This window comes from Coturnix japonica, chromosome 7 (assembly GCF_054131305.1).
Source record: "Coturnix japonica strain WE chromosome 7, WE-NBRP24, whole genome shotgun sequence".
Taxonomy (NCBI): Eukaryota; Metazoa; Chordata; class Aves; order Galliformes; family Phasianidae; genus Coturnix; species Coturnix japonica.
In genome coordinates, this window is record NC_140669.1 from 5,211,609 (window position 1) to 5,237,593 (window position 25,985).

Sequence of the window (25,985 nt, forward strand, 5' to 3'; positions counted from 1 at the left end):
GCCAGCCAGACATGGCATCTAGGTTGTATTGCTCTCTGCAATTTCAACTGATGCTTTTCATACTTGCTATTTCAAAAACAACACTGCTAAAAACAGTGTCACCATCACATTATGCCCACTATACCATTAACCTGCATGACTGAATTCTCTCAGCACTACTGCCCGTTTCTTTACTCTTTGATCCTTTCCTATCGGTTTGTCATTCTATTTATTTATTTATTACATTTGGTTGGATCTAATAGGAAACCACTTTTTGGGAATCAAATCTGTTTTATGTGTGTACACAGCAACCACCTCAGTGAAGGCATTACCATAAAACTCATGAGAAATAGCTAGTTCCCTTCTTTAATCCATTTATCCTACTGTGCCTTCCAGTAATCAAAATAAAGATATGTCTGTGGGACCCAGCAAAGAATCAAATTTACATAGCACGATAAGACATGAAACAGTTACAACCACAACTGCTTAAGGATAATTTAGCCTATTATTCCCTTCTGTGTTATGTTGATGTGTTTGGGCTGCTTGTAGCAGCTGATGCACAGGAGGGAAAAAAAAGCATTTTATGTGACAAACAGAGGAACACTGCTCTAATTTGGAAGAGTCCTGAAGAATAAAAATAATGGCAAATGGAAAAGGAGAAGAGAATGCAGTTGTACTGGGGATCTGGATGCTCGTGATATTTGTACTGGGACCAAATCCATTCTTTTTAAAAAGCTGTGATCGTCACATACCATACAGATGGACTCTTTTCAGCCCAAACCAGCATACAAGCAACGAACCCAACATGGCAGTCTTTACTCAGACTTCACGCTCATTAGTCCTCTAGATAAACCAATCTAACCTGACTGGATTTTCTCACCTGTTAGGAAACACACCTATAGCCTAGCAAGATCTTCGTAAGCGTGGCCTCTCCTGCTTCAAACTTGTTATCCATGATGAAGCATGCACTTCATGAACGTCATCACTATTTTGCAGTGAAGCACTGCCCGAGTACACCTTAAGTTTAGTCTAAGAGAGTACATACTGAAAGCCATCAATACACTCAGTGACTAGGATGTGGAATGAGTACCTGAGGTAGGAGACTGGGAGACAAATATGCAGTCAGGACCACCATTTCAGCTCCAGATAACTTTCCAGTTGGGTGCACTTGAGACACACAAAGACAGAATAGAGACTTTTCCACTGATGTTGGCCACTTTGTACTACTCTGTGACCACGCATTCCCAAACAAGTCTGTCAAGCTTGACCTTCCAATGTTCAGCTCCTTGAGAGCTAAATGGGAATAAAATGACCATGGCATTTTACAGCAGATCCTTTTTCCTAGAGTTGCCCTATCTATAAATGAAGACCTTTTAGCAAACTGTTTTGTGTGGATCTATATCTTATCTGTCCTTGAACTCACAGCTAGCAAGCCTGAAAGTGAACATTTCCAGATGGCAAACAGGATAAACCAATGACTAGAAGCTATTCTCAACCCTTTCTATGCTATTAAAAATCTTTACATATTTATTCTTGTTTGCTATGCACTATATCCAGTAATAGCACCCAGACCATTAACTTGTAAAGTTCTTTTTCCCACAGTACTTTAGTGCCTCATTTTACCTATGACCTCCTGGCTGGTATCACACATTCTTATTTATTTTTCATGTGAACTAACATTCACAGAGCTTATTTAATTACAAGGTGAAAAACCTCCCTCATCAAACACCAACTGCCAACATCTCTACATTTCCACATGATGATATATGCAGCTGAATTCTAAAACTTATGTATAATTTGAGGCTAAAGAGTGGAAAGGTTGAATATTGAGTATAAGCAAACGTGCAGTAGAAGGAATACATGATGACAGAAAGAGGTGTTAACACTTACTGGTGGAAGTTTTGGACAATGCCAAGAGTTCTGCAGGTCATCCAGATGAACATCACGAAATGACATGAAACCTAAAACTCTCCTCTCAATCTGTTCCCAGAAAGAAGAAGAGGAAGGCAGGGTTTGAGAAGCCCTAGACAGGAGTGTTGGGATTCTCATTGTTACCGAAGAGAAACTGCTGTGCACTTAACTCTTGATGACTCCATCTCAACAAGTCTCATAAGAAAGAAGAGATTCCTCCAAAGAGACAAAAATGCAAGATGACACACGACTTGAAAAATCTCTTGTCTAAGGACCCTACAGCGACAATGGTTCTGTTGTGATGATGCTGGTGGGGAACATGACACAGACCTGTATCTTACACAGTGTTGTTACAGATATATTTACTAACAAGGTTACTCATTTACCGGAGAACAAAAGCTTCTAAATAACATAAGATCCAAATATTCCTAAAAGCAGTTATTGACCAATTAATGCAGCGTTAACTGAAACAGAAAAGTGATGGATTTCAGTTTCATTTTTGATAAAAAAGCAGAATAAAATGACTGGTTCTAGAAAGAAAGTTGAAGTATGAGTTCATACTCTGATTCTAAAGTAAAGTTGTCACAGCAGGCTGCAGACACCTTAGAAAAGGCTTTTTCCACCACACATCTTGGCTTCCAAAGGCAGTTTGTACACAGCGAGGGAACCAGCTGGGGAAGTCAGCTATTAAAGAGGTTGAATGATCTGCCTGGAGAAGACGACAGACATTTTTCAAGTCAAAGATGCCAATACTTACAGGGACCCATATCTCAAGTAAGAAAAAGCCAAGGGGCGGCATTCCAACCCTCACCAGTCAATCAGATGAATGGACAGAGATAGTCCAGCAGGGATAACAGCATTCATGTAGAGCTGAAGAAAGCACCAGAGCTCAGCAAGCGGCAGTTACCAAAAAGCAACCCAGGAGATACTAAAATGAGGAACAAAAGCTGTGTTGGCTGCATGAAGAGACAACCTGCAAAGAAGTGGAACTACTACATAGTGAGGCTGGAGTATGGATTACAGACAGTCTGCAATTCCAAATTACATGAATACACACTTCAACTTTCATGACAGTCAGTGATGATAACCATGTAGAAACTACACCAGTTAGGATGATAGTATATCTCAAAAGCCCAAACATGCATATGGGGCAGCTAGTTTCAACAAATGAAGCGAAACAAGAATGACATCATGTGATTAGAAGCAATAATATCAGAGCAACTAAAACCCTTTATTCTACCCTTAGCAGTAGCAAGACTTGAGATCAGTTTTTAAGGAAGTCAGTGAAGCTGAGAGAACGTGGGGAAAAATACCACCTGGGTTTAATGCAGGTGAGGCATAAAGGACTAATCTGATACATTTCTTAGAGAAGAAAACTCCCTTTCTGGACAAAGGAAATGAAACAGGTCTCAGCTGCCTGTTTTTAGCAAAGCTTTACCACAGCATCACCTGGGAAGTTAGTACTAAAATTGAAGAAGATGGGGATTAGTAAAAAAAATTTAACTTGGTATGAAAATGCTAGAGGTAGGAGAGTAGCAATGTTATTAAATGGGAAACATCAGGATGGAGGGAAGTTATTAGCATCACTGCTGAAGGACTGGTCTTAAAGCCAGTCTTAATATCTCACCAAGTACGCCAGCACACAAACAGCTACAGACCTGCTGACAGTTCACTGATGAAACTAAGTGCCATCGTTAGACAGAGAGATCTGGGACAGTGTGAAGGAAAAGCTGTGTGATGCACAGATTGGGCAGCAGAAAGAGGCTGTGATTGACCACAAAGACCGTATGTTTGGGGACTAATAACAACAACGACAAGATCTGCTACACCCTCAGAGGTTAGCAGGAGGAAAACACTTCCAGACAGAACACTGGATGGAACAGTGTGTGACATGGCCACAAAATAAAAAGGAAAATGCAGGGCAGGAAGGCATTCTCATAGAATGTCAGGATGTAGATACCGGTGTTTCGCAAACCCCGCTAAGATCCTCAGCTGTGTATTGCATGCAGATCTGTGCACTTACTTTCTTACATGCAGGCAGAAACAACTGCAGAAGAGAAATATCGGGTTGTGAGAATGAAGCTCCCACCTTGCAAGGAGAGGCTGGAAGGGTTTGGTGTCTGGAGACTGTGAGCTGCAAGGGATGGCTCTGATGATGAGAGAAGAGAGCTGTTTTCTCCCCAAAACACCTGCAGGGCAGTAAAATACCAGAGAGCAGAGCTTTTGCTACTAATGGAAACTTCAGCAGAGACAAGACAGAAAAACACCCATCCATTCAGCCTGGGAATGACAAGGTTGTTAAAGAAGAGAGGATGGATCAGAGTTTTCACTGGAGTAATGCAGACAATCTGCCTAATGCCAAGGCAGACTACAGTAACGTTTTCAGCTGCCAATACTGCCTGCAACTTCTGTGACTATGGCAGAGAAAGGAGCTCTGCATCCCATGACAACGGGATGCTTATTTCCTGGGTGAAGCTGGAAAACTGCAATGCAACACTGCTGCACCTCCCCTCTCCCAGGGGTGATCAGACATTAGTTTTCTTGCAAACGTTCAATTAGAGGAGTGAACCAAACAGACAATTATCTTGATGAAACCTTGAATTAAATGCAAATTAAATTCCAGGCCACTGAAAATTTGACCTTTGGCTAGAAGGAGGTAATGAATTGGGTTTTGTCTTGAGCACTTAACAGCTGGGTTTAGGTAGTTCTGTGATATCAAAGAAAAGATAAACTGACTTAAGCAATGACTAATGTAAAATGATTAAAATAATCCTTTCTTATTTTTTTTTCCTTTACAGCTTGTTCCAAAATGTAGTTCTAAAAAGGATACCTGTTCTTTGCAACTGCCTCTAGGCCAAAATTGCCTCCTCCCTTCCCAGCAGTGCAGCACTGTGGGCCAGGAGCCAGCCCAGCTGCAACCCAGGCCCCCAGTGAGGATGGCTGCCTTCCATACAGTTGTTAGGAGTATTAATCAATTTAATTTAGTGGAAATGGGGGAAAAGTTATCATTTAATGGAAGAATTCCCCCTTCATTCTTCTTACAAACTGTTCAAAATAATTAAAATCATCAATTATAAAATTAGATTTTTCTTCATTTCATTAGTTTTTTCTTAATTACTTTTTGTAATTTCATTAACTTTATACACACAAAATGTAACAATAAAAGCCAGCAAGGTTTGCCTGGTAACACTGAAAAGTGGAGGCCTTTTCCAAGCAGTTTGCTTACACACTCCAATCAATATACCTCAATTCAAACAAACTGAAATATAGTTTCTGCCACTGAACTCAATGAAGGGATACCCCTGTACCTAACTGCAGTTTAAGCAGACAGCTGAAATGTAAAGCACAGACCTCTGGCAACACTTATACGTGACAGTGAATAAAGTTACATTATCTCTGTGTTCACTCAGTTGCTGTGGCTATCCTGGGAAGCAGGGAAGCACCCTGTCCTTACGTGCCTGCAATACAACCCAGGCACCATTTTACACATGTTTGACTTTGACATGCTCCAAACTTTTGTATTCTCTCTTCACAACAGCCACAATCTTTTTAAAGTAAGAAATGCTCCCCGTTTCACCACTTCAAATATGGTGCAATAGTGTTGCAAATGCTGCTGGACCAATTTCAGGGAAGCATGTGGAGACTGATTGCTCCCTTTCATTCTTAACTCCATTGACAAACATCCAATTGAGCCAAAAAACTACCCTTCCATTTTTAGAGTCAAACTTCATCTGTTATACAGTCTGCAACTGGAGCATGATCCAGCAAAACACGTGCAAGGGCAGGATGTGGAACAAGTGGCCATTCTACAGGGAGGCCACTCAATGGGTGTTATGTATGGCTTGGATCAAAGGGCCCACGTCCAACCAACACACAGACAAAAGGGCAACACTGAGTACACGAACACTGCCTTCTAAAAAAGCAGGGCCAGCCATGGGTGTCTTCAAAGTTAATTGGAATTTGCCTTTATTTAATTAAACAATGGGAATTCGGCCAGAGACAATAGGGCTAACATTTGGTTGGAGCAATACAGCCGTCACTGGTGCTGTTCTGCAGAGCCTAATGCCTGGAAAGCAACAGCAAGGCACAAACTGTGATAAAATAGCCACCATCCAGTTTTAAAGATAGCTAAGAACTCCTGGTTTTAACTATTTATTTTGCCATCACCTGTCAGATACTGATTATTTGTGTTTTCTTCTGGCTAAGGATGATTTTCTACCCAGGAGCAGACCTGCTAGAAAGGACTGATACTTGTTTTTGAAAGAGCTACGGCATACAAAGGAAAAGAAATCTGTGCAAAACCAACATTTTACTCCCCAAAAGTAAACCCTTCACTCCTTTGTACCATGTAACAGGTGCCTGAAGGGCTCACAAAACTCTCTGCCTTACCTTGTTGACTGCTCAAACACGGTGGTACTCTACGTTACTGCTATGGGGTGAGGACAAGAAAGGAAATTAAGCTTTAAAAGTATTTCTCCTCTTCTGGCTGGGTTTAATATCTGTAGTTAGCATGAAAATCCAACCTGCACTTAGAATTTCCTGTGCAATACTCCGTGATGCTGAAAACGCTGCTGTTTGCACACAGCTCCAGAGAGGGTGTTTACTCTACAAAAATTAAGACACCAGAACGCTGATGAAAATCTGCGAGTCATTTATCAAACACTGACCTGAAATGAATATTAAGAAAAGCCTCTTTTATATGCAAATGTTTAATCTGATCAAGGTTAATCATCGCTTTTCTTCCTTGGGACTGATGAGCTGTGTATGTAGTATGCACTGCAAGATACAATCTCCCATCTCTCACTCTTAAAAACTACTTGTTTTGTCAAGGGTTGCTTTGGGAACACAAGGGATAGAAAATTAATCTTTCCTTATTATTTTACTCACCTGTGAGACTATCCATGAAGCCCATTTTCTCTGCCCACCTGCTGCTCGCTCAAGTAATGCCTCCTTTACACAGACCAAGTACCTCCATTCTCTCAACAAGACAAACTCAAAGTATAATTGATTTCTCCAATGGATTTTCTAATGAATATCTATTACTACACTAGTTGCTAAAGTACTCGCTGATGTTTGTGTTCCAACAAATATAAATCTGCTCATTTACCACCCAGCTATTAGCTGGGGGAAAGCCACGTGAAAGGAAACAACAAATGTCCATGCATTTACAAATGTTACTCTCCAAACACACAGCCTGATCTGGGCATTGGCTCTCATCCCCTTTTGCCACTTGCAGAAGTAAATCGCTGCGCCCTGCAGCAGGCACAGATGAGATGTGAGCTTTCTTCAATGTCATTACACCCTGTACAGCAAATTTCCAGCTAAACAACACACTGAACCAAAACTCTGAACCAAAACACCGCTTTAAGTGCTTTTTTGCAGGGACTGAAGCATTATCAAACATATATATTATATTAACAAAAATAGGCCTAGACATAGATTTACATTAAAATCTGCATCTACAATTTAGATTGAAAGTTAGGATTTAAATTCTTGCAAAGGAGGGCATATATAAGATGGGTAAAAATTTGGCTTGTGCTTTTTGATTCAGGTCCAGATCTGTAGTTACAAGGAAGAAATTCCTTAAGAACTGCATTAATAGCAGTGAAGATATTACTACTGCGCTGCCAAGAGAATGATTTACACATACAAATCTACATTCCAGATGGCTATTTGTGAGTAAACCAAATTTAAATTAAACGAACAGATTGCATTTATGTGTACACCCATAAAGGCCATCTTGTCAGACCTACCGATCGCTAAGCACTCCCACCAAACCAAAACCAACTTTCTGAGGTGCCTCAGGGAAGTCCATCCACTTCAGCTTAACACTCACACTGTGTGAAAACGTGGGCCTGAGAGCCCAGGGCTCTTCATACTCCAAGGACTTGGCTGAAGTAGGAAGCACACAGAATTCCCATTGGAAATCAGGGAAGCCAAAGGCATTTCACACTTTGTAGGCTTGAGCCCCGGCGCATCACTGCAGCCTAAATCCCATGTATCACATACAGCATTGCCTAAGAGCAGCATTAACAAATGCATATTTATTATTTTCACCAGTAATTTCCAAAAGAAGAATGTGACTACACTTTCTTCACTTTTCAAAGCCTTACTTAGAAGAAACTGCTAAACCTCACTGTTTTTCAACATTACTCTTTTTTACTCTGACTTCTCAGAACATTAGTGAAAATATACTTATGCCTGGTAGCTAATTAGAAAGTTCATGAACCACTTAATATCACTTAACTCAGAGAAGGAAAAATTCTCATCTTTATTTAGTAGTCATAATTTCAAACTAACTTATTAGAGAGTCAAGGATACCAAGACTGAACAGATGTCAGTATAAATTCTTGATGTAGATTGACCAACAGAGCTGACAGATAGCATCCGGTCCAGCATTATTAATTGTTGAAGTTCATACTAATTAATAATAATTCTATTCTTAAAGAAGAAGATTTAGAATTTAAAGTCAGGTTAAGAGAAGTTCGTTAAAGACACGCCGCACAAACAGCAGAGGTGGGTTAATGAAGGGACCCCAGTGATGTTCAACACACCCCTGGCAGCTGGAAATGGGAAGCTTTCACCATCCATCCAAATTCATCACAAGAAACACAAACCACAGCAAAGCTGAACCAACCAACAGAGGGCAGCTGATTCCCAGCTATAGGAAATCCCTATTTCTGCAGAACACCCTTGCTGTGAATGAAATCCAAACTGATATCAAACCTTATGAAAAGCTGATGTGGAATCCCTAATACCAAGTTTGGATACCAACATTCCCCTGAAATCCCAGAGCTCTTTGGATGAAACTGGGTGACTCCTCTGAAACAAGCAGCTCTAAATCATTCCTAGTTTTTTCTTCAGATTTTGCAGAACACCTCAAAGTAGTTATCTCTGCTCTCCAAAAATCACATGATTTTTCAAACTATACCAATTCTTTAACGCTGTCACTTATAGAGAAAAAATTCATGTCAGCTGCAGCTTTAATCAAGTGAAAGATAATACCATAGCCTGCCAACTAAAAAAAATCAATCACCCAATGATCGCACTAATATCAAACACTAAATTAAGACTCAATTAGAACATAAATAAACATTTTAAGAATACTTTTTATATTATTAAAGCATAGCTAATACCTGTTTACTGTGAAACCACACTGCGTCTCATCCTCTCTGAAACTAATCCGTGACTCTAACAAACACATAGGCTACACTTGCTATTAAACCATAACCAATGCTACATAAACATGCAGTAACATTTAATCATCTTTGGTTCTGAGTTCAAATTCCAAACCCAATCTGGAGCATCTGAGATGCTGTTGTGTGCCACATCTGCTAGTGAGCACGACGATCCACAGAATGCTTTCTCTGCAACATAATGCATCTTTCCTGGTTAAGTTAAAATATGGGAAATGGCTGACTCAAAAATAATATTAATTATATAAAGGATTAAAAGCCTTCATAACTTTTAATTAAGTAATATATCACAACAGGCTACACAGGACTGCTGATTTATGCACTCCTCAAGTGAGAAGCAGTAAATAAAATTAGACAGGACAGAATATACATCTATATGCAGAAGAATCTACCCATTTGCATTTCATTAATGCATAAAAATCCACTTGTCTTCAGTTTTTCTATGGGTAGCTATAGCCTGCAACACACGTATTTATAGCAGAAAGATGTCACTATCCTTACACCATCATAGAACCACAGGATTTCCCACGTTGGAAGGAACCCCATAAGGTCAATGCCTGCCCATCTGCTCTCTGTGAGAGCTGCAGCCACCGTGATACCTCCCCCTCAGCCTCCTCTGCCCTGAGGGTGAAAAACCAAGGGAGCTCAGCTGCCCCTCACACATCTTACCCTCCAGACCCTCCCGCATCTTCATGGTCCTCACCTGGACACTCCCTGTTAGTTCACATCCTTCTGATACTGTCTCTCCCCATGGGATCTGCAGGTGCTGCTGGAGATGGGGACTAGGAGCAGGAAGGTGCACAGGCTCCTTCAACATGGTGCATCTGTGGCATTGGCCCAGAGGGCACCTCAACCCCAACAGATGTAAAATACTTCACTGGGAATGTTAATGCATGCTCCCTATCTTACACAGGCTCCACGCCATGCTCTCCCAGAGAGCTATATGTGCAGCTGCTTTCTTAGTGTGCTTGCTACAACAGGCACCCCAGGAGGCAGGGCCAGCCCTACACAGCTGCACGATGAAGACAATATCTCCTTTCTTTCCCCAAACCAACCTGTATGTGACCAGAATGAATCTCAACTTCTGGAAAACAGCTCTCCTAAACAACAGACCTCCCTGACACAGGGGTTGCCTCTGCAATCACTCAGAAAGCTGTAATTGGGCTTTAAAATCCAAAATCACAAAGTGCTTTATATTCCAGCTAGCAGTTTGGTAATGCTGATGATCCTGATGCTGCCACCTAAAAAAGATGTGAGATTCATGTATTCAGCTTGCAGTTCAAACGCTCACATTTAGCTGGTGGAATCTCAGCACAATCCTTGCAGTCACGTGAGAAGATATCAGGGGGAATGCAGAAGGTAGTTCTCACTTTTATTCTGCTGGCTTGGAGGAGGAAACCAATTAAATAACATAAAAAGAAAATAAAATCAATCCCTGAATCTATCAATCAGCCAGCCCGCATAAAGCAAAGCTAACTTTACACATGATATGGGTATAAATTCTGGGAAATGGCCACAAGAAACGTCTGCACCAGGTAAAAATGTTAACACTTGTTAAGTATTAATCAGTGATAACTGCTGTATGTGGAACAACACAGCTATATTAAATACTGACGAAGGCAAGACTTAGGTTATTTTCAGTATCATAATGCAAGAGGTGTCTGAGCATTGCTGGGCTTCTCTGTAGCTCTGACAGATGATAACAGCATACAGCTTCTTGTCCATTCTCCCTGTTTGAACGGCAACTTCATTTCAAATTACTGTCTCTTATTCATAAAAGAGCCAGAATCGGTGAAGTCATACACTTATACAGAGGTAGGAACATTTTGCTCTGAAAGCTGGAATGCAGATACAGCATGCAGGTGTGTCAGACCATCTTGAAGAAATCCCTGTCCTCTTAATAAAATCAAACAGCTGAATTTAAGTGGCCTTTAAACTGAGGACAGTATAGTGTAAGTAGTATAATGTAAGTACAGAGGCCTGTATGAGACCCACTCAGACACTGCCTCCTGCTTAATGCACTCCTGTGTAATGCCAATATCTTCTTGTGCTCCTACTTCAAAAAGTTTTGAGATCACTAAATGTCAGGTTCTGCAGAATCATAAATTATTGTAATTAATTTCATTACTTGACTTGGAATCTATTTCAAAAGAAATTTCCATGCTCATGTCTTCCATTATAGCAAACAATGTTTTGCAATCAATAGAACACCATTCTGGAAACTTAATTTTGTACACATTGAAATTATAAAAGAGAGAGGAGTAAAGGGAAGCATGTTAACATCTTCAACTTGCCAAAAACAAGAGAGGCCATACCTCTCTCTGTAATTCACTGTTTCTGATGGTCGAGTCACATGGGATGAAACTCATGATGCCACATCGCTGTGTTTTCACATCTTCGGGTGAAGACAGACCAACACCTTTTATTTGGAATATTCTTCACTTTGTTTAAATTAAAACAAAACCTACCTGCTTATTTTAACTGCTATGCTGTATTTAAACTCCATAATGACTGTGAACCTAAAACTGAGAACAAATTCCACCATGAAATTTTGTGGAAAACAAATAGAAATGTTCTAAAATGAGAAAGGAGGGGGGAAAAAAACCACCAAGATTAAATCTGCTGCCAAGGAACAACTAAGGCATCAATCCTCTGTGTTCTTCTGCTCCTAAGACAAAGACAAGCAAGAGTAAGTTCAGTCTCAGTGTTAGCTGCTGTCACACTGATTTATGACACACAGTGCACGCTGCCCCTCCAACATGACATATTGTCCACAGGAGATTCAGCACAAACCAAACTTATTCCCTTAAAAACATTGCCCAAGCCAATTTAACTCCAGTTTCTTAGGTGAAATGCTAATACTTCATCCACTGGGCAACCCAATCTCCTATGGCTGATTTTCCATTTAATTCTATCTCCTCTGGACAAAGCACTTTCGGTTTAACTCCCATCCTTCACAATATTTTGCGGTATGCTGCCGTATTAAACAATCACTGTTTTCTTCAACAACAGAAATAGGAACTTTGTACTCCAATCAGAAATAATTATGGGGAAATCTTCACTTCAAATTCAGTTCGGGTGCAGATGTATCAGTTGCTTTGAGAGCAAAACGTCTTGCTCTGACCTAAATTACATGAAGACATTGGTAGGGAATGCAGCAGGAAGAAAAATGTACTTCCAGGAAGTTGCCAAATGGCTCAATTTTACAAGGATAAAGCTTCTCATAAATGGCAGTAGTGAAAATACGCTTATATGATGCTTTCTTTGCCAGAAAACTTGTAGAAGAAATGAAAATCCAATGTGGTTGGCTATTGAAACTGGATACCAAATTACAGTATGCTATTTTATATATATATATATACGCATAGGTTATTATTCTGAAGGGTAGCACGGGAAACGACTGTATTTTCTTTAGAAAAAGGAGCAGTACCCCTTCACATGGTTGGTTTTTCAGACACTTTCCTGAGGAACCTGAGGAAGCAGCCATGCTGTACAGACATGGCTCGGCACTTCTGCACTTTTAATGAACTAAATTACAGTTGAGTATCAAAACTTTCAGTCACAGCAAGAAACGCATAAGGTAACCATGAGGTTTGCACTATTTTTTTGACATAGAATACCCTCACACGTGATTAGCCAAAGAAAAACACACAACATCACTGTATCTTTATGATACTGTAAAAACACACCAGAATCAGAGGACATATGTTTCCTATCCTGTAATTCCATCTTTTAACACTGAATGGGAGGAAATCTGATCTTCTGAAGGTAAAACAGCGATTAAGGATAGGATTTTTGTTTCCCGAAATTAAGTTTCTCTCAAAGCAAACAAGCACTGACAGACAAAGCTGGAGGAAAATATAGGTCAGCTATGTCCCCACATGTCCCAGCAAGGGATCTCCCACAGCTGGTGTTACTGATACAGCAGCACATGATGGAGCTCAGAAATAACCTGCTGGCATTATTGTATGGCTGCCTTCCGAAAAGTGTCATGCAGAGACTTTGTGACAATTAGCGATCTATATTACAAAAGATGATGTTTATGCAGGAGCCATTAACAGATGATACATTATTAATTATATTATCAAAGACTAATTTCTGATGCTGACATGCACAGCAATTGGATGTGAGCTGATCTGTTGACAGCAATGAAAGACATTGAGTTAAAACTTAACTTCTAACGTAGGAAACTAACGATTTTGAAAATGCTTCATGCACATGGATAGATAAATATAAGCAGATCATTGCATAAACAATATATTTATGCAAACGAACAGGACAACTATTACATCAAAGTAAAACAAAATCTTTCATAGACAGACAATCAAAATTAAGTGATAATTATTACTTGAATATTTCACTGTTAGGCAGGTGACAACAAAAGAAGTTATCAGTATTTCATGTCAGCAGGTAAGTACTGGAATATGAATTGAAGGAATTAAAGCAGAAGTATGTTGCCTCTTCAGAAATGTTACTGTACACAGAATTACTGCTCTTCCTGAGAGCAGTTACCTACCTAAGTGAAAACTGACGTTGTTTCATTACAGTGTCTTGTGATAAGATATGCTACGCTGCTCTTCCTTAGGCAGAGTTCTTCTGCCACTGTCTAAATCTTGCAAGCTCAGAGCAGGGGCATTTTCGGATCACAGAAACTTAGCTTGCAAAACATGAGCCAAAAACTGCCTTGAGAAACCACAATGAATGTAAATCAAACTTTAGTCTGTACACTGCTGCATTGCTTAGTTAAAACTTTTTTTTTAGGAAATTAAGTGTGAAAAGCCCTGGAAGCATCTTAACAAAAGACTGTTTCTGAACAAGCTTTTACTAATATAATATGTGGGTCACTCTGAAACTAATGCCTCCTATTTATTCCAGTGGAAACTACAACAGATACAAAGAGCGCAATTTGACAGAGTAAATTTTCAGCTACCAAACACTGTTTTTCAACATAGTCACCACCATTAGCTCTGCATTTTTGCCAGTGACAAACAAGAGCCCGCATGCCAAACTAATAACAATCTGACCCAGTGGAGGTTCTCACTTACTATCCCCTTTCCAAAGACAGCCACATCAATCTTTCCTGTTGTTGTGTGTGTTTTGTTTGCTGTTGTTCTGACTCTTTATATTCCCTTTTCAGAGATTAATGACTTGCCTTTGCAGTATAATTCCTTCTTTCTTTTCAGCTCAAGGCAGCTTCTTGGCCTGCTTTGTACTGGATAAGTCTTGCCCTCACAAGCCATAAGCTAGCTTCACTTGTGACACCAGAAACCACCACCTCAGTCCCACAGCCTCATTCACATCTGAGACAATTCTCAGTCACTTATTTCCATTGAAGATGGGAAACAAAAATCTGTAACGTTTACCTTCATTCATCAAATCAGGTTCAAAATATTTGAGAAGGGATGGGACCATAACTGACAGCTGGATGTAATAAGATCAACAACATGTTCATCTTAAACAACGTAGTGAGGTTAAACTTCAAATACTTTCTACTTCTGCTGCTTAAGTAGAGCCAGCACGTACAAAGTGAGTAAACTGCATGCTGTGATATCTGTCCTTTAGCAGGTAAAAGTGAGAGGAGGAGGAAGGAAAAGGAGGGAAAATCTTGACAAGAATATATATTAGAGAAATCAATAGAAAGGTAATCCCTGGAAATTCATGAGTTTTAAAATAAGATACATTTTTCTTGTAGTAATCCTAAAATCCTACAAGAGAATACTCAAGCAATAAACCTCCCATAACTCATATTTAACCTTTAGTCACGTAGAACTACATATTAAATAGCTTAGCAACTGCATGCTGTGTAAGTGCATTCAAATAACAGCAGATATAGAAGAAAGTAAAGCTACACCTCTTTTAACATGCATCACACAGCCAAGAACATCTGCCAGCTGACCCCATAATCCAGTCACCCATTCAGAAACAATCACAGCCTTAGATAAGAGCTTCACAACTTCTACATGCAAAGCTCATTTTCTATAAAAGATGTAGTAAAATGTAGGTAACTAACACTTAAACAATTGTCAAACACTTAGAAGCATAAACTCCATGAAATATCATGCAGGAATATGTCATTATCTCACTGTCTGTATAAATAAATTAGCCGTACTCAACTACATTTATGATAAAAGGTTGTGTTCTAAAGAGAGCAGAAAAAACTACACTACTACAATTGAACTGATTCTAGGAGGACAGTCTTCTATAAAAAGGTTTATGTTATTCAGTAATTAGTTACAACAGACAAATCAATTGTTTTGATTTGTGAATTGCAGAGACTCTGCTGACATACCAGCGTTGGGTGGGAAATCTTAGAAGAAAATGGTTGGGCTATAGTTTCAATTAGGTTCTCTGTACTTAAATGTAAGACAACTATCTGAAAGGTGCTGGGGAGACAAAAGAAAAAAGACCCAAGTGCATGAGGAATAATTTTAAAGAGATAACTAAAAACAGTGAAGGAGATAATAAGGGAAATCTGCTGGCACCTACAGGAGCTTATTCTTGGTTTTCAGTTGTCCAAGGTCTTCATCAAAGCACAGAACAATACAACATTGTCACCAGAAAAAGATAAGGAAAATCCTTGCACCAAGGTGACCTAGCTTTCTCATGTCTGATATCAAAGAAAAGTACTGTACTGCAGGTATTTAAACCAGATTATATGATTATGCAAAAATAATTAGGAAGTCATATATTAACATGTAAAGAATTCTGTAGCTTTTCGCTCGAGGATTTAAACACTGTTCACATCAGAAGAAAAAGAAGACAATCCTCCCTATACCGGATTAAAGACATGTGTTCAGCTTAGCTAAACATCAGTGCAGCCAGCTAATTCAGTTTGCCATCTGGGCAGGGAACATCTTCGTGCTGCAGTGTGCCTAAGGAGTTCAGCACTTCTAAATCACTGCTGAAAGTCCAAGTCCAGTGGGTGCACAGCGAGACCCCGTTACTGCTCAAAGTAGGAAGCAAACTTGAAGCCAACAAAGAGAAACACACACTTGTATATGTGTATGTACCTGTATGTACATATACACACAGATATACATGGAGTCTTATCTTCCTTGGAGAGGCAAAAAGCACCAACTACCTTTATATTGCTACCAGCCATAATGCTTTACAAGCACGGTACACCAATAAAACTTACAAAGACACAAATTCCCAATTTAGACAATTTCTTTCCTTCAGTATCTTCCAAAAGGGTTTTGAAATTAGTACGCTTAATGTGTGTGGGAATAGGCAACACTTTATAGCAACATTACCTTTCATCAGAAGTAGCCTGCTGTGTCTATGGGTAACAATCCCGGTACCTTTTCATTACAGAGGAGCTTATTGTTACCAAACAACTTATTGTGGGAATTCATTTTGCCTCTTTGGTGACCTCTCTGATCTATTAAGAGAAGCACTGAGGTATGGACAACATGCACTTTGTTGCAGTTTTATGTTTTCTTCTCGTTAGGCTACTGCCTATGAATTCCAAGCAGTAATATCCAAAAGAAAAAGCATTTAACAAGTTTCTTACACCAGTAAAAATAAACTGTGAGGAAAACGACATAAGTTGAGAATCACATGGTAGAAGTGGTGCTGCCTCCCAGGACAAAGTTGTGGCAATGACTGTACGGTAAACAACATGACAGAGCAGCAGCTCTAGCACCTGCAAGCTGCTGCACAAATACATCTTCGCTTTTAAAAGTCCTTCTACACATATTATGCAACACATTTCTCATACATATATTTCTACACACTGTGCAAATTATACACACACACACATATATATAAATCAAGTCCCTTTGGCATGACAGCTTCTGTCCTATTAATTAATTTTCATAGTTGAATTTGAAAGCAGTAAAGAACAGGCTAAACAACATAGTGCCTCATCAGTGTTAATTAGCATTACAAAATAATCAGTAAATGTAGGAAACCTCTATTAGTTTTGTAGATATACATATAGCATTAAAAAGCATTTAAACAGATGCTGATTTTCCTTAGGAGTAGCAATTTAAAGACTATTTTCCCCTGATGGGACACTTCAATATTGAATATACAGAGATTAATGTTGAAGGGAACTTGTGCTGTGTCAAAGGGAAACGCTGCTAAAAATGCTTATGTATATTTAACAAATGAATATTTCTGCAGCTACCATTGTCTCAGAGAGAATCGTAGACTTAAAACATCTATGACATCTGAGCTCTCTGGCATCTACACACCATCCAGGTGGGATTGTTTGTCCAGAGCTTCCTGTGCTCTGGGAGATAAACATTGTTTTTGTGTAAGAACTACAGCATTTCAGTCACATCCTGCTGTAACATGAGCATCTTCCCCTCAATCCTCAAGAAGTTCTAGGATTGCCCACAAATCTCAAAACACAGCCAGACCCCAATGATTCCAATTAAAACTGCAACAAGCACAGTGAGATTTCTGTTGGTGATTTAACACACTCACCTGATTCTTGAGATCCAGCTTTGGGCAGGGGCGGCCTCCATTGTAGGGCTTCTCCTTCAACCATTTGGATCTGACTTTCATCCCTGTCCCACAGGAAGAGCTGCAGGGGCTCCAGCTGGACCAGTCGCTTAATTTGCAATCGAACGGGCAAGGAATCTTGCAAGATTCTTCAATGTAACCTAAACCAAAGATTGAAGACAGAGGTTTTATAATCACTCCAACCCATGAACTCCGATCCTCTGCAATCCGTATAATCAGTTTCAAATGAGGACTTCTTAGAAGAAGTTTGGCTGCCTGCCAGCACTTTCCCAATGCAAAATTATGATATTAATTGCAAAGAAGAGCAGTGACTAAAAATAATTTCTTGGTTTAGTCCAATGATCGCTAGGATGGCCATGAGAAAATTGACTGATGCAAAGAATGCACATCGACAAGAAGTACCTGTTGGGAAGCAGGCAGTAGACAAGAGGTAGCAATTATCCAGACTGTAAGACATTTGGACATGACATACTCTGGAGAACTAAGTGCACTGCTGAATGTTGTGATCCTCTGAAGCACAAAATCTGCTTCTGGGTGGGATGCCTTCCTGGGAGAAGCAAAGGAAACCTACGACCCCATCTTTCTCCTGGTAGTTCTCCGCATACATCTCTGCAACCACTTTGACCACTGTATTCTGTGACACTTCCCTTGCCTTGAAGTACTTCCAGGATCACCTCTTCAAATCAGAATTCCAGACAGCTGCAGGAACAGCACTTTACAGAATCAAAACCCAAGAGGGGTTTCCTCCCCCACATACCCAGCCCCACAGTTGCACAAGGGAAGAGAGATTTTGTACAGCACACTCCAAGGGTGCCTGAGCCCTTGGGGTCTCCAGGAATGCCTGGCCCCAGCCTTTGGCCAACGTGTTGACAAGATCCTGCACATCCCTGCTCACTGTGCTATGTTCATTCTCAAGTTTCCATTATCTGGTTGACGTGATTCTAAGTGCTATTAGATTTAAACAAAAAAGAGATTTCATGTTCAGCCACGAAAGTCGGTGCCTGCAAGGATCAGCCCTTATTACAGAAGGCTTAAGTCCTCTGACAGCTCTGGTAATTAAGGTAATGGAAATAAAAGAATTTCATCCCTACCATATTTGTCACGTTACTCATTTTTATGTCCTTTCTGTTTGGTTTTCAGCCTCTAACCCTCCCTGTGTAAACCTTACCCACAGAATACTAAATTAGCTGATTTAATTATGCTCTTAAGAAGGATTTCTCCACTCTCTATCAAGGTGACAGTCACCACTGCAGGAGAAAGCACAAAAATACATAACAAATACAAAAGGAGTAGAAGCTTCCCTCTAAAACCTCTGGACAAGAGCCCTGAACAACCAGGAAACACTGAAGCTGAGGCAGGGAGATTAGTTGTGCCCAGCAGCTGGATTTACCGGCTCTGCTGCATCCAAACCTGCTACTGACTCCAAGCCAGGACTGTGCTGCATCCTGAGCATTGATCTACAGCAGCAGCACGTGGATGCACTCCTCGTTTCACTGTGGAGAAAAAGCTTTCAGACTTGGTTAGGCATCCTTCACCTAGAAAATATCCTCCATCTAGAAGCACAAGAAATACCCATATTGTGTCAGCAAACAGTGCCTTAATAGTTGCTGGAAACGGCAGCAGTTCCCTTCTTCAGCTCAATGATGCTCAGTTTCTCCTTTGGCTTTGTGCAGCACTCTCCTCCTTCTACATCAGCACGGCCACCCCAGCAGCCTGACAGTTGCAATCACTTCCCCCAGCAGCTCCTGCTGTAATGCTTTCCTAAAGCTGCCCAGTTGTCCTTGTGCAGCACGTGACGTTTCACTTTGCTCCTGCTTATCTCTGTGTGCTGCATTCCCTAGGTATCATGATTATTTCCTACTCAATCCATGGCAGTGGTGATCACATTTGGGATATTTCCCAAACTCTGCATGCTTTGTGTTCTCATCTATCTCAGATTACACCCATGAACGCACACAAAATATTGACACAAGAGACTCACTTTCTACCCGAAAAGAAACTCCCAGCTTTCTCACTTATATTCTACTCAACCTGCTTAGGTTGTCACTCAGAGAGGTTCATAATATGTTGTGATAAGTGAGAGAAATTTCCTCATGATACATTTATGAGCAGCGTTTCTTAGGTGGTTCTTCAAAGAGTTCTGTGCCATATGAAATATCACTTTTCCTTGGGCTGTATGACAGCCTTGGTAATTAACTCTTAACAGAAACAAAGACGGTGTCTGGTTTAAAAGGAGGGTCAACAGCTTATCAGTGACGGCAAAAATGGGCTGAGCCTTATGGAAGTTCAAGACTTACCTCCACAATAAAAAGAAATAAAATAAAATGCAGGAAAGTGAGAAAGGAAAAGTTTTAATAAACAAAACTAAAGAAATCTGTTCCACTTCACTGCAGGGAAGTGCTGTGGGGATCCCTCAGTGAACCAGAGCTTTTCTAAAGACTTCCTGATGCTAAGAGTCCAATCTGCTGCATTTTGAGTTTCCTTGCCCGCATATATAAATTAAATTAAGTATAAATAAAAAATAGCAAGCTAACAGAGCAGTAAATTACCTTAATGTCTAAAGAAACAAATGTTCTGTATTAAGTAATGGTAAAAAAAAAAACCAAAAAAACCCAACCAGAATGGGAATAATAACCTTCTTTCAAGACCTTCGCACAGTCATTACATTTTCCATTAACGACTTGAGGTTTATCCTGCGCTGAGATTCTCACGATCAAAGGTTTCATTCAATAACAAAACTTTCTGCAAAAACATTTGTGTGATGAGTGTCCTCTGCACAGATATATCATGCCTTTATTGATACCTTGTTATGAGAAACTAGTAAATACTGCTGTACTCAGCTCATTCCCAGCCTTTCCCATAACAGTGAGAATGGAATATTTAGTTTTCTCTGTAGGAGCCATGCAATGGCCTGGCAGTGTCAGAAGAGCATGGGCTGCAAACAGAAAGTAAACCTTGTTGTGGCATTCCCAGCAAGCTTTTAGCATTGGCATGGTGCACAACAAACAACAAATGAGATACCCCATTAACACCAGCTGTTAATAGCAAATTCTACGAGCAGACTATCCACCAGTGGAAGGAAGAATAAAACACAATTACAGATCAAAACCAAAAAATCACGTTTTGTCAATGTCATCATTAAACACCTCACTCGTCCACTGCATTTCCTGTTCTCTCTTCTGTAAAACCTGGTACCAACACCTGTTGAGTTTCCAAGACCTTCTTGCAGGAAAAGACACCCTCCTTTCCCTGGCCCTGCCCAGCCTATTTGTCACGTTCTCTATTCTCTTGAAGCTTCCTTTAATCTTTTTTATTCCTCAAAATCTCAAACACCATTGAATTGAAGTCCCACTACTTTAGAAACAACAGTTGAGAGCCACTGCAGCATCTCAACCAACAGCAGGCTGCTGTGTGCCACCAAGCTGGGGCTGTGAGCGCAGGTGAGATAGAGATGCAAACATCAATACAAGGGATATCTAAGTAAGCAGTTGGAAACATGATATTGGGAGTAGTCCTGAATTGGCAGGAAATATTGTACTGGATGATCAAATAAGCCTTTTTCAGTTTCAGTGCTATTGTTTTACTACTGAGATACTGCCAGTGTAATAGGACGAACAAATGAATTTACCTAGGCTGCCAAGCTCATTTTACTATTATTTATTCATTAAGAACAATGTTGCTCAACAAGCCACAAATGGAGCCTTGTCCCATCCATAATAAACAAAGTGCCCACAGAATACACAGGATGTACTGGGAAGGCACAAGATGCAACAGCAGCTATTATTCTTGTCTCACTTTTTTGCTGTGCAACCCAAAAGAGATGAAGCAAGAGAAGGCAGACAAATAAAGCAAAGATGATGGTTTGGTGGCCAAGACTCAAATGCTTGGCGCAAAAACTATTACTCTTGTCTTATTTTTTTGCTGTGCAACCCAGAAAAGCTGAGGAGGTGGCTGAGTGATGGTCTGGGGATGTTGCAGGGTTCAGGTGGAGGTGGTAGAAGACACAAAGTGATTGCACAGCAGCACTGAGTGGTGAGTTTTTGCAGTAGTAAACAGTTTCAGTCCTTACATGAATGGCACAAGTCACACTAGGTACAGCCAGCAAGGGGCTGCAGCACCCTTCCGTGTCCCTGTCCACATTCACAAGCAGACCCTGCTGAAGGGAAGCAGGCAATTAGGAGATTTACAAGCTAATGGGAGACACTGACATCCACCTGATTGTCGTACTTCCAAATGATAAATTTGCTGAGGGTGTAAGGTCTGTGCGGAGAGTTAAACAAACGTGCCAAAAGGATTCCAAGAGGCTGACTGAAAGGTTGTTTTGAAAACAAGCAGCATTCCTCCAGCAGCTTTGGAAACAGATGCACTTCTAATTGAATTGGCTTTAAACTCATTTGTATCCTCTCTAGCATATTTCATCATTTCAATTAACAAACTTCTAGCAGCACTACCCTTGTTAGTAAACCTTGAGGTACTTCATAAAATTCAAGGTCATTCCCAAGAAAGGGACAATTCTGTGCATCACCACTACCGCCACTGGTAATAACACAAGTGATTTCCCTTGGAGCCTCCGGGATAAGAGAGATCACTTTTCAGCAAACAAGGGAGAAGCAAAATGGACAGTGACACCGAAGAAATGTTTCTAATTACACACACCAAAGGTAGAGGGGAAAAAGAGTTGATTCATTTTCCTATTAATATTTACCTTCATTTGGTAAGTGGCTGTGAAGTATGTAGAATCACACCGGTAAATCCATGCAGCACTGAAAGCCTAATAGCTAAGGACTTCATTAGTGTGACCTGGTGGACCATGGCACCATTCTGCTGTGCTGGAGCTCTGGGATCTCCTACAAAGCAACCTTGTGCTTTAAGGCAGGTGAAAACAGCTTTGAGAACAGACTGCAGTTCCGAGGCTGGCTCCGCCAGCTGGGCATCAGGCTGGGTTTGCTCCAGCAAGTCCCAGCAGATGTGAGCAGGGACTTGCCAGCACGTCAGGAACTACAAGAGGAGCTCCTTGTCCTAAGCAAGCCCACTCCAAGTGCTTAAATCCTGCCTCAAGGGCAAACATTATTAACAAATCTGGAAGTCCTAAAGTTTTTAACAACTTCAGTTGCATCTGAACAAGATGTAATATCACCACAGAATAAATGTTTAATCTTTTCTTTTCCCCTAACATCCAAGGATTTGAGAGATTGTACGCATTATTAGTTTGCTAGCCGGGGAAATTTAAGAGATAATCTAATGAATGCATTCATTAAATGCACAACAAAAAAACAGCAGAAATAACTTTTACATTGAGTGTTTTGCAAAGCTTGAATAATGGACCACCGTAGCTAATTTATTCCCACTTACTCTTCTCAACAATAAGGCACACACTCCCTTTATCTCATAGCAGACTGATTATAGATTCCAAATAGACCAGAGAGGACTTGTAAAACATGCTGGTAAGTTTAAGTCATCGTTATTGTTATTGAAATTCATCCAAAGGTTGGTTTTATCGTCCAATTTCACAGCCTCTATAAATCCCGACAAGGCAGTTGGGTTGATGCTGACTTTGCGTTAAGATTCCTAATTTCCTTTGATTTTGCATTTCCTTAAAGAAATTGCAAGCTTACACCTTGTCTTAACTATCAACTGTAGTGGTAGCAGTATTTAATCTGTTAACTAAATAAGATTTCCAATAATTAGCACAACCCTTGTAACAGATTGCAAAACAAACTGAGAACCCTTCCAGAGAAGAGAGATTCATCTGCTGCCTTCTGAGTGCAAATAAATAGAACCTTGCTGTGTACGCTCACCTTGCAGGGGACTATGGGTGCATACAGGTATAAATTCACTGCACAAACCTGGGCTCCAGATCTCAAAGCCAGTCATGGCAAAGATCCCTGCTCCCCTGCAGTGAAGGCAAACTGTCTGCTTGGGGGCCCCAGTGTCTTAAGAAGGTCCTTACACAAATAAAACCCATGCACTGGGATCAAGGGCATTTAGGGTGAAAGCTCACCTATGTTTTCCTATGTACTTTGCTCATCACCCTGCGACTGGGAAAATCATCTCCTCTGTCCAAGCTTTTTTCCTCCCCAGTGTCAGGAAAGAAACACATCCTATTATATTTTATTATTAACTGTTAAGCATACATGGCTTTACAGGCTATTCAATTCATAGCAAAAGCAGATATGGCAAAGCAAACCTGAGCCAACATTTACTTTTTATTATTATTGTGAGAACTAGATAATATAACAAGGTTGATTTTGAAGGCAGTACACACATCTGCAATACATCATGAAGACAAAATTAAATTGTCCAAAGAACGTCAAATTCCCCTCTTTCTCATATATCTGACTTCTCTCAAAGGCCCAATTCCACAGTAGCTGCAAAAATAAATGCACTTTGTAGAGTGCTCTGAAGAGCAATATAGACTTAGGCTATTTGGACCGAGTGGGAAGCATCTTCCAGAGCCAAGGGTCCAGCCCTGGGAGAAAGCTGCTGCCAAATGGCAACAAAACTATGTGCCCCCATTGGTAAATCATACACGGCCCAAAGGTCAATGGCTTCAGGCTCTGCTGGAGCACACTAAGAAACTCAATTTCTGAGTTTGGGACCTTCCGCGAAGTGCATCTTTCTGCCAGTTTGCAGACATACGACGTCAAGCATTGTCAACACAATATGCCACCTAATTTCAGCTGCCAAGTTATCAACCCAAGACATGAGTAAGCCTCTTTTAGGCAACTTAACTCAGCCAACTCTATGGTTTCCATTTTACAGAATGGCAAATGGTGATGCATTTCCTTGTATGCTGACAATTAGCAAGAACTGAGCACTCAAATCTTGTTACTATTTTGGACAGTGCAAACCACCAGATGACCCTGCAGAAGGGAACACAGAGCATCAGAACAATTTGCAATAAGTATTATCAAGGAGGCTCATGACTACATAAGCAAAAGCTGACTTTTTTTGGAATGCACATTTCTTGTACTTTAATTCACAAACCTGAGTAGTGTTTCCAAGCACAAGGGCCTTTACTCCAGACCTGAGCCCACACCGACCTCTGCAGCCTTCCTCCCCGCAGTCACAAGTAACACAGTGACCTATCCAGTCAATACATTTCAATCAATACACCGCCTTAATTCCTTCTTGTCTCATTGATGCTAACTGAGAAACCTAACTACATGCTTTAATCATACTTGTGATGTTTTAGAAATGTCATTAAGCATTATCAGCCTCAGGGAAATCTGTAAGTGCTTTCCTGAAAGGCATTTAACTGCTGCAAGGTCCAGCCCAGGCTCTCCTGGTGGAGTACATGATGGAGGTACAGGCTGCACTTCCTGCTACCAGATGTCACCTTGATACAGAGGCATGGACACAAAGACATCTGACCTTCTTAAATAAGGATGTACTAGGAGAAACATCTGCTAGGAGCAGGGTTTTAAGTAAGAGTCCTGCTTGTTTTTCACAGCTTAAGCACAGGGAGAACAGCACAACTGACTCAGATGATGGAAAACATTGAGATGGGAGTACTAATGTACTGAATTGCTCATAGATTTTTGTTTCAATTTTGCAGTGTGACTCAGAGCACTCTAGTTGTGTACTTCAGTCTCCTCTGCTGGAGGAGCATTTCCTGGCCAGTAAATTCAGACAGCAGCAGAAAGCAATGCGATCTTGTTAAGTACTGAAGTTCCTAATAGGCACTCTTCTGTTACCAAATACAAACAATGTCCAAGATCTCACAGAGGGATTCTGTCCATAGTGAGGGTATCAGGAGCTTTGCAGACCAAGCTCTTCATCATTTCATACACCACCCTCAGTTAACAACTCTGGAGGATAAAGAGATTTCAAAGTGTATCTCAGACCCAGGCATGGACTAAGGAAGGATAACCACTCAGTTACTCACCAGTGTTATTATCATAATCCTTAAAGAAGACTGGGCTTAGGTTTAAACTTATCTGTGTTTCCTAATTCAGGCTCATTTCTTCAAAGCTTCTAAACACAGCCACAGTAATGTTTCTCAGTTAGTCTCCCAGCCTCTTCGATCAAGGAACAGGAGAAGTGGAGGCTTTAACACTAGAGTAAGCTCACTAAGAGAATTTCACCATTCGTGAAATTACTTCAGTGAAAACAGCATTTCTTCATGCTTCCAGTGTAAGATATTAAATGGAACGATACATAGGGAGTGAAAACTCTTTAATTCTTCCACAATAACATTTTACTAGAGAGCTCTGCTTTATAACAAGCCATACTTGTGATAAATGTGTTACTAAGGATGAAGAGACAGACTGCATTTCCAGAAGACACACTTATTGTAGACTACTGCAGAAATCAGTAGCAGGCTGCCCAGTGCCTTAACTTGCTACCAAAAGTGCCCAGAGCCTTTGATAGTAACTCAGTGTGAAAACAGTCTATTTCTACACCAAAAGTGCTCTCAATTCCCAT

The 25,985-nt window shown here is 40.4% G+C and overlaps 1 protein-coding gene across 7 annotated transcripts in view; it reads right to left on the minus strand.

The window, feature by feature from the left end:
* THSD7B (thrombospondin type 1 domain containing 7B) overlaps window positions 1-25,985 on the minus strand; it is a 281,970-nt gene that overhangs the window by 54,380 nt on the left and 201,605 nt on the right. For all 7 annotated transcript variants that reach the window (XM_085552994.1, XM_085552991.1, XM_085552990.1 and 4 more), the window contains one exon: window positions 17,520-17,698. In XM_085552994.1, the coding sequence (XP_085409120.1) occupies window positions 17,520-17,698 (179 nt within the window). The remainder of the gene's footprint in view (window positions 1-17,519; window positions 17,699-25,985) is intronic.